The following is a 10,169-nucleotide window of genomic DNA, read 5'->3' as shown; positions in this document are numbered from 1 at the left end:
GACAGCAAAAGTACAAAGCAATGTGTTGTTCATTGTGTTTCATGCAATAAACGCTCTGTTAGTGCCACTCTCCATCACCCATCCAGCGTTGCAGTACATGACTGAAGCCTGAAGTGATTAAACTGATGAAGGTGACATATTCCTCACCCACATCTGCAGATGGTAAAGAGAGCTTGAATGCAACACCTTCTCAAAAGGCTCACATCTGTGGCCGTGAGACACAACAAAGATGATACAACAATCTAAAAATTCCCAGCGGTTTCTTTAGTTTTACCTTTAACTTGTGATCTCTTTTGTAAAACCTCTATCCAGGCTAGACTAGTTTTACTGCACGGCTGTCGGGCATTTAGATGCATCTCTTTTAGATTTAATATAGACAGATTTTTTGTTTTACATGACCGAAGGCTCTGTGGTATTTTAACAAATAAAAACTTTCACCAAGCTTGCACACAGAGGCACATTTTGCAGTATAAACGAATTGTTTCCAAATTAAAGTGTGTCCCTATTTAAATGGAGATGAATCACCTTGATATTCTTAAACTTCCTCCAAACAAAATAATTCCTCTCAGAGAGAAAAAGAGAAAACTAAAAAAAAAGAAAACACAACTGAAGAATCTTTATTAAAGAGGAAAGAAATCAAAAAATATATATTATAAACAGTACGGAAGTGTTACGAAAGATAGGAATACCTTACCTCTCTCCTAAACATTTTTGCTACAACAATATTTGTTATTTCATTATTTCTTTATTTCTTTATTTATCTGTTTTAACATGCCCGTTGTTAGTCACACCTTGCTGCTGCCAGGTTAGACCCCCGTTTGCCTTTAGAACTGTGTTAATTCTTTGTGGCACACATTCAACAAGATCCTGGTAATTATTCTTGGACATTTAGGTCCATATTGACATGATAGCACCAAGCAGTCGCTGCACATCCATGATTATAATTCCTGTTCCACCACATGCCAAAGGTGTGCTATTGAACTGAGATCTGCTGACTACGGAGGCCATTTACCTCATATTGAACATCACTAAGACAAAGGATAGTAGTAGATTTCCAAAGATTCAGGCCTCCTCTCCAGCCTCAGAAACTTGACATTGAGGTGATACTAAAATAGATAACAAACTAGACGAGTTCCAGAATACAGACAGACTATTCAAAAATGGGCAGTTGCCTCTATTTGTTAAGGAAACCAAGATCTCTTGACATCTGAGTAACTTGCTGCAGATGTACTACCAGTCTGTGGTGGCAAGTGTGCTTTTCTGTGCTGCAGTATGCTGGGGAGGCAGCATCAGAAACAAGGATGCAAGGAGACTGGGCAAACTGGTGAAGAAAGATGGCTCTGTAATTGGAGCCAGACTGGACATGTTGAGGGTGGCGGGGGAAAGATGCACACTAAAGACATTAGAAGCCATCCTGGATAACTCTGACCACCACTTTTTAAAATCTTCATGGAACAAAAAAACATCAGTACTGGAAGACTGCTCTCTATCTAAGAGGGAGAGATGCAGAAAATAATTTGGACCCAGAGAAATCAGGATTTTTAATTCTCATCCAAATAGCAGATGAACTATGTGAAACATGAATTTCCCTTTTGGATCAAAAAAGCTATTATTGGTCATAAAGGAACAGACATGCTCAGCAACAAGACTCAGGTAGGCTGTGGGGTTGAAATGATTCTCACTTGTCAATGAGGAACCTGATGAATGCCAAGAAAGTTATTCCACCAGAAGCTTGAGGCATTGATAAAAGCCAGATTCTGACCCTGCCTGCTGAATGTTGCAGCAGAAATCTAGAGTTATCAGACCAGGGAAAATTTTGAGTCAGTATGAAGTGCAGCCTCAGCTTCCTGTTCTTGGCAGACAGGAGTGTTACCCGGTGTGGTTTTCTCCTGCTGTGCCCATCTGCCTCAAAGTGCAACATGTCTTGCATTCAGAAATGCTCTTCTGCATACCTTGGTGTAATAAGTGGCTATTTGGGTCACTGTTGACTTCCTATTAGTTGCAAGCAGTCCAGCCATTCTCCAGTGAGGTAGGAACCCAGAAACATAGGGATGCATCTACAGGAAAATCCTACTAACTCAACAGTTTCTGAAACATTCAGCAAAGGCCGTGCGGCCAACCATGTCATGTTCAAAGTCACTTAAATCACATTTCGACTCTATTCTGATGCTCAAACTTCAGCAGGTCATCTTGACATGCTTATATGCCTGGACATTTACATTACAGGGCAATTAAACAGGTGTACCTAATAAAGTGGCCAGTTAGCGTAACATCCACGTGTGTTTTCTCCATATTCCCTCCTACTCACTTCTATCTTTATCTGTTTAACAGGATGGATGGATGGATGGATTACTAGTAGCAGTAGTATGATCGAAACGTCAGGTTTAAACGTTTCTTATATTACAGCGTTGCTCACAGTTCAGAAGTGTGCTGAAATTCATCTCCTCTCCCTTTTCTGCCTTTGCAGTTCCTCACTTAGAGAGCAGCATCACAGATTTTGCCAGAGGGCAGATTTAATTCTCCAAAGACCCCCACAGTTAAAGTTTCATTATGAGATCAGAATTTCCCTCAAAGATGAGAGAATATATGAATTACCCAACAGAAACACTATCAAGAGGATCATTTAGAGACTACATAAATACAACCTGCGGCCTATAAAATCTGCTCTTAAATAATGATCAATAAACTCATGAATATGGCCTCTCACATGTTGGAGAAATACAAGAAACACCTCTCTCTTGTGGTCTTGCACAGTACTACAAGAATGACTGTGCTGGCCTCTGAGTGATGTTATTACACTCATAATAAAAACAGGTCCCTGTATAACTTATACATTTTAAATAAAGCTCAATCCCAACAACCTTCGTGTAAACTGCTGGCACGTTCTGGTGTGGACGCCGTGTGGGGTTGGCGAGGGTGAGATTCATGAATCACAGGTAGCCACGGAAAATTACATAAGCGACATTTGTAGTGTAGGCTGCAGCTGACAGCAGAGGTTAGTGAAATACAAGCCACTGCTAGAATGTTTCATTGCATTGTAGCTGAGACAGACACACTGTTTAACTGCTGGGATTTGTTTTTGGAGGGTGTTACACTGCAACTATCTCTTCAGTGGCAGATTAAGAGACTTCTTGGACTGTACATCTGGATAAATACTGGTGGTACTTGCACAGTTATCATATTTCCTGTATTTCTTTTAATGCTACTTTGTTTCTTTAAAGATCATTAACACCATTGCTGGATAAAAAGTGGCTATCATAACATTTGCTGGTATCCTAAAATGATCTAATAGACAACAGCATGAAACCACCACATTTATTTACTTACATTCAATGTATTGTTTTTAGTATGAGGAGTCCTCTATAATATTTAAGGTTAAATATGCAAATTGGATGTTATCTATCTTAATATATGCTAATAAAGTCAAGTTAAAAATTCTTGTTTCATTTTGCTGACATGATAGAGGAAATACATTCACAGAAGGGCCTTTAAATTCTCTTTAATTGCTGAATAAATTACAAAATTTAATCAACAGGCATTTTTGTGAGGAATGAAATGTTCTGTAAATGCTACTCTGGACAATGCATTAACAAACCCTTTGGCACAGGGAGAAATTTTTTGAGTGTGGAGACTGCAAGAGATAATCAAGTGGAAATTTCTTGCTCAGAGTATTAGAAAAAAACAGAACAAAACCACACAAAACAAAAAATGAATTTTGATCATAAATATCGATTATTTATTGACAAACACAATTTATTTTCCCAAAATGTTTGCATGATGCAATTACTGAAATTTATGTCTATTAACTATTTAATCTAATCACAGCTCTAAATGAGTTTTTATAATCAAAATGCTGTAAAATCTTAAAAAAAGAAAAGAAAACATTGTCAACAATGGCTTGCCCTTTAAAATATGGCTACTGTCAGAAATATGTTATTTTCTCACTTAAACTTATTTGACTTTCATGAATTTTCTGAGATTTTCTTTTGTAACCTCTTGGTCACATGCAGCCTAATGATGATATGCAATCAGGCAATTTAAATTCTGGGTAAGAAGCCAGTGCAATGTGCTATGTTAAGTGTGATAATTATTTATTTATGTATTTCTTGCTGAGACAAAATTAACATACAGATGCTTACATAAGCAGCACGTAGGTGCTCAGTGATTCCTCTTGAAATCTTGGATTCAGTAACACATGAACGTTTTGGTGCCGTTAGCTAAATCCTCAAACAGCATCTTCTGTTCGAGTTATCAACATGTGTCGTTTCTTCTTCTCCTGCAGACCTTGGACCCAGATTGGGATGATACCTAAACTAAAAGTGTAATCAGTCATGTGGTTATGAATACTCTGCTATCTCTTGTTTTATGTTATTTTATTATGCTTGAGCCCGGTGCTGTTTTGTCTCCCTATACTTTTATACTGTTTTGTGTTTAAGTTTTGTGGGTAGGGTGGTATTTTATCAATTGTCTATGTTATTGATTCCTCTTTTACTGTTTTTTAATACCTGCTTTAGTGGCCTCAGGACTTTTTACATTACAGAGTATCTTGGGGTTAGTATCTTGCCAAAGGCATATAGACTGGAAGCCAGAGATCCACCTACCTTCCGAAAACCAGATGACCCCCTCTACCTCCTGAGCTACAAACATCCCAAGCCACCCATTATTTGGTTCTCCTGGCCTCGTTGGGCAGTGACCTCAAGCATGTACTATGGTGATTTGCATCAGAGTGTGGAGAATGGTCACCTTTAAGACCATGGTCCTCGGCCGGAAAAAGGGTGAAGTGCTCACCTCTTTTCGGTGAGCGGAGAGAGGACCACAAAATTTACAGATGGATTCACACAATGTCTGCAGTGATGGAGAAGGTCCCGGGGCTGACCCGAGAGATGCCAGAGAGATTATGTCTCTCTCTGGCATCTCTCGGGTCCCAGGCTGGGAGGTCTGGGTGTCTCTACTGAAACTGCTGCTCCCTGCAACTCGAACCTGGATAAGCAGCAGTAAATGAATGTGTTGTTTAGCAAGATTAATGTAACATAACAACAACAAAAAAGAATAAAATAAAAAAATTCTACAAACATCATTATAACTAATGCATTTACATGAAAGCAGCATGATAATACTTTAGACGATCCAAGTGGAGCTGTATCAGATTTGTGTGGTTTACATTCGATTCTGGTTTTACGTGATAATATGTTTTCGAAATTCGTAGCTTTCTGACAAATGCACTGACACGGTATTACAGCTTTCCAGCTCATTCCTTGAAAACAAGCTTTCTTAGTGCATGATCAAAGACATGACGGAGTATAACACATATGTGATCCCCTCCCCCTCCGCCACCTCCTCCTCTTCAGTCACACAATACATGCAATTAGAGGCCATTTGTTCTTAACTCTAGTGTTGATGGTGTAATCAAGGGTGTTAATGATGACTCACATTTGGTAGGAAGGAACAAACAGGTATACACACACAGAGTGCAGCTTTACACTTCACGAGTACAGAGACACAAAAATTAGTTTAGAGATGTTTTGAATTTTTTCCTTTATTTACACAGTTGTCTGTTTTTATTGAATCATTTCTGTGATCCAGGAAAGACACCACGAATTTGGCTTTTACACTGCTGTACTGCCTCATCAGCAAACAGGCGACATGAATGATTATAGCAGGGTAAAAATGATAAACGATATCAGATGACCTCTATCAGTGATCCTGACACCTTGTTAGCTGAAGAAAACTCCAAGACGTCTGGGACACACCACGTGTGAGGCACATAATAAATAACTTGGCCTTTTATTTTGACAGTTTTTTAGACTCCTGATCATGATTCTGCAAATGAATATAAATCTGCCATCGTAAGGAAAAATTTACCTGTTCTAGAAACAATATTTTTTAAAATCTTCAAAAAGCCAGAGAGATCAAAAGATAAAAACTGGCAGCAGTCGCTTTCAGCATGAACTGTTCATAATTAACTTTTGCTGAAAAGCTCTATTAAAGTGAGTGAGATTCATGCTAATTAGGATTTTCAACTTTTTTTGCAAACATTTTATTTTTTGGTCTCCAAAATTTCAGCGTAGCATCTGATTAACTAGAAAAAACTGGTTTCTAAATGCAAAAAAAGTAGAAAAAAGATCAAAGAACAAAAGAGGGGATGTAACAGTGTAGCACAACACTCCTTCAATTCAGTTCACTTTTTATTCATGTATATATAGTGCCAATAAAAGCAACATTAGTCATTTCATGACACTTTACAATAAAAAAAAAAGAATAATTAAAAAAATTAAAAAAAGTGGGGATAAAAAAAAAAAACTCCCTTTTAACAGGACAAAACCTGCTAAAACTCACACTTACCTGAACTGAACTGCTTAAATACCATTTCTTTTTTGAATAATGCAACATTACATCAGCTGTTATAATTAAATATGTCTCAGTGGGGATAATAGAAAGTATAGAATAAATGGGCATTTACATTACATATTTACAATCTCATGTACAGTACAAAAGCTGGCCACCGCGCGTCCCTCAGGTTCTGCTGGGTTTTCCTCCCACTTGCCCAAAACTAGTTCTTATTGCTTTTGGTTGCAAATGCAGCTGGTGTTGGGTAAAAGCACGGCGCCCGCCTGAGGCAATATATATTCACATCAAAGCAAGGTTTGCTTCACAGGACGTGGTAGACGGGCCTGGATCCGGGGCTCTCCGGTGTGCAGGGCTGTGAGTCAGAGCTGCCGGGGGAGAAGCTGGATGTGTTTCTAAGGCCAGCCGGCCCACAGCTACTGGACTCCACCGAGGACAGGCGGTCCACGATACTGGACAGGCACTCCAGACTGGACACTCCGGCTGCTTTATCATCCACGCTATCTGATGAAGAGGATCCCAAATTCAAATTAGCCAAATTTGGATCATACAGCTCGGCATGTTATATAAGCTGACTTTAGAGCTCAAAATTAAAGATGGAAACCTAATAAAATAAAGTCTAAATATAACATAATCTGCTGTTCAGGTATTAGTTAAGCCCTGCAGGCAAGAATTCACATTATATTCATATCAAACTGCTGCTTAAGTTAAAAGGTCTTACTGTTCTTTGCATATGAATAGCCGTTGCTGTAGTTTGCATTCAGCTGTTGCCACACTGGACTGTTGCTGTCAGCCTGAAAGGAAATGAGAAATTGAATTTACCCTTGAATTCCTTCAAATACTTGCAAACAGACAGATATGATAAGCTGCTTGTTTAAACCGCTGTGTTATATTGGATAGGAAGAAAACACCCAGTGCAGTGCCCGCCATGATATTCCGGACAGGCTAATAAATCCTGAATTCCAAAGTTATTGGCTTCTTTATTTCACATGCACCTTAAAGCCAAAGTGGTTTTTTGTGCTCTCCCCTCCCCGGCCCAACTCCGAGTGTAGCGAATCGATTGTATCAGTGGAAGCAACACCAGTTTGTGCAAGATGACACTTTCTCCTAGTAAATCTGCAGAAAATCCTGGCAGCGGTGCAGAACATGCAGTCAGGATGGAATGCAGAAAAGCGCCCAGTTTTGCCTGCCAGACTTCAGTAAGGTGGATTTAGGTTGGTTTAATGGGGCTATAAAGTGTCCGGTGGTGGGAAAGCCATTAGTCCAATCCAGCGTTATAAGTTGTTTTTGTATTATTTGATGCAAAGTCACCTTCAAACAGAGATTCAATATGACCTGTAATAATAAGCATCACAAGCAGAGGACGGAGATTCTTGTAAGACAACATAATAGATGTTTGTATTAAGGAATTATGGGAGGTGTATGCCATGCATGGAAAACCATGATAATTATGGTCTTGAGGCAAAGCAAGCTCATTTGATTAACAGGTTGCTAAAGTGGAAATCAGGGTTCTGCATTGAAATAAAACACTTGATAAGGTAAAGAGAACTGATAGAAGTGCTCTTGTTCAACACTGATGATGACTTTAGCAGCAAACAACAATAAAGACCTTTTCCGGGATTTGCTGTGCAGTGGTTCTAATTTCTTTGCTGCTCAAGACCCTGATAAAACCATGCATTTGCATAAAAAGGCTGAAGATGGGGGTCGGCGGTCTTACCATGCCATCAGAGCAGCTAGACAGCGGGCTTCCAGGCTCAGAGCTGCTCTCTCCAGGTAGGCCATAAAAGTTTTCCACCTGTTCTCGTAGCAGCTCCTGCAGGCTCTCGATGTACTGGATGGCGTTGCGCAGGATCTCCACCTTGGGCAGGCGCTGGCTGGGGTTGGCCGAAGTGCAACGCCTCAAAGCCTCAAAAGCGTGGTTCACCTTCTTCAGCCGCCGGCGCTCGCGCATGGTGGCAGCCCGTCTGCGATCCACAAAGCTTGACTTGCGCTTGCAGGCCTTACAGGCCCACTGGAGGCAATGTCCTGGCTGGTGGGGGGCTCCTGGAACCCTGACGTGCTCGTCCTCCTCGGAGCCAGCAAGCTCCATGCCTGGGCCGAAATCCAGGCTGTCTGGAGAGGAAGCACATGCTCTGTCATAGTAGACCTGTGATGGCGAGAAGACATCCATGGCTTGTTAAAGTCTGAATGGATGGAGAAGGAGATGGCCGCAAAGGAAAGTAAGGAAGAAGAGTAGTAGAGTTTGGGTGAAAGAGAAGAGACCTCTGAGTGATATGAGGGGTCTGTTGCCCCAGGCCCCCCTTATATGCCCCGAGGCCAAAGCCCAGGGCCCACATTGGCCAGATCTAATTACCATGGCCCATTGGCCCAGCCAGAAGGCAGGCAGGAGTCGGCTCTTCTCCCTCCCTGCCCCATCCCAACTCGTTGCTTCTCACCCCCCAGTACCCTGTGGAGTTTCCCACATCTGCACTTACTGGTGTTTTCCCACTCATCAACACTCTTCTCTTACAAGTCCACAATTAATACAAGGCTTAGAGATGTTTAAGGGGAGTGCAGCTTTGACCAAAGCTGGCATGTTTTAAAGCGCTAATAAGTATTGTAATGTATTATTTATGCTGCATGTATCTGTAACCAGCCTTTAGGCATCATGTCATAGCACACAGTGAAAGTGACACGTGGCTATGAAGACATGAACATCGCAGTGTTTTTAGTTTTGTCAAATTCTGCTGAAAAAGAGGGTGACCACTTGTTGGAGTATGCAGGGAAATTTTTACGGTGAAGACAACAGCGTTGCAGATGCAGCCCAGCTGCAAAGGAAGGTGTAGCATTTCAAGCCCTGTGAATTCACATTAGTGCAGTAAGCCGCCCCCCCATAAACACTCAAACTCATTACTTAAGGTGCTGTGAATGAGCCGATCCCTGTTTGCCAAAGCTCATTAAAACAGTAATTATTGCACTGACACCACTGCACAACTCCCTGCAATGTTGGGGGACCAAATTTTAACCGTTAAAAGTTATTGACACGACTCAAGCACACAACAGATGGCCGTGATGGTGCAGAAGCTTTCATTCAAGGGGATGACTCAAGGATTACGGAGTGAGGATGTTTACAGTGAAGATAATTCAATATTTGTCCCTGTAGTGGCTCTCCAACTTCTTTTTTTTCGGACTGATAAACATTCAAGTCCCACATCCCGCAGTTTTTAATCCATCTTTAACAATAACAGAGGATCTGAGCTGAATTTTTGAAGGCCAACACTGCAGAATCAGCAAATTACATTCATTCTTATGTCCCTTCCTTGGGGTCCTCACCCGAATGTTTGAGGCTAATTTAACAGAATAAAAGTGTACAGTGAAAACGATCCAAAGCCTTTTCTCAAATTGCATTTCCCCCATATTTTAACATCCCTGTAGTTAGAAGATAAAGTGTCTCTATTTAAGATTTGCAGAAACATCTAAAGATTCTGAAATGATGCTTTTCACAGTTTGACCAAGTCCAGCTGGTTTAGGTAATGATGTTGGTGACAGCTTACAAGGATACAATGCGGATATTTCTCACAATGTGTCAAAGCGTTTGGCACGACCCCCACTCCCTCCAGCCCCATCACAACTTCTCTGGGAACTGCGCACACCTAAGAAAACACCAGTACCTGCTGCTGCCTCTGAATTGCCGTCGGAGTTTGGATTAGGCACAGCTGAAGAAGACATCGGCTCGCCTGAGCTTGTAGCTAGCTGCGAAGATCAAAGACTGTTTAGACTGAGAACAACTCGGACAATGAGAAAACCTGGCATCAGCTTAATTGAGCCGGGGGGTTAGATTAGTG

The 10,169-nt window shown here is 41.0% G+C and overlaps 1 protein-coding gene across 1 annotated transcript; it reads right to left on the bottom strand.

Annotated features, from left to right (window-relative positions):
* Positions 1–5,367: 5,367 nt before the first annotated feature.
* myf5 (myogenic factor 5) lies at positions 5,368–8,846 on the bottom strand. The gene is made up of 3 exons (XM_085137653.1): positions 8,063–8,846; positions 7,067–7,139; positions 5,368–6,849 (listed from the first exon to the last, which is right to left on the bottom strand). Exons 1-3 carry the CDS (start codon positions 8,513–8,515, stop codon positions 6,650–6,652), a joined length of 726 nt encoding a protein of 241 aa, XP_084993779.1. The 5' UTR covers positions 8,516–8,846; the 3' UTR covers positions 5,368–6,649.
* Positions 8,847–10,169: the final 1,323 nt, after the last annotated feature.

This window comes from Neolamprologus multifasciatus, chromosome 17 (genome assembly GCF_963576455.1).
Source record: "Neolamprologus multifasciatus chromosome 17, fNeoMul1.2, whole genome shotgun sequence".
NCBI classification, from domain to species: domain Eukaryota; kingdom Metazoa; phylum Chordata; class Actinopteri; order Cichliformes; family Cichlidae; genus Neolamprologus; species Neolamprologus multifasciatus.
Note: the sequence above shows the minus strand (reverse complement) of the source record. Positions and strands in the feature narration are given on the sequence as shown.

Bases quoted from the DNA above. Each gene is read 5' to 3' on its own strand.
- myf5 (XM_085137653.1), bottom strand. From the start codon at position 8,515: ATGGATGTCTTCTCGCCATCACAGGTCTACTATGACAGAGCATGTGCT. The intron at 7,140-8,062 runs GTAAGACCGCCG...ATTTCCTTTCAG, and splicing joins CTAGCTGCTCTGATGGCATG to GCTGACAGCAACAGTCCAGT. The intron at 6,850-7,066 runs GTAAGACCTTTT...CCTCTTCATCAG, and splicing joins CTATTCATATGCAAAGAACA to ATAGCGTGGATGATAAAGCA.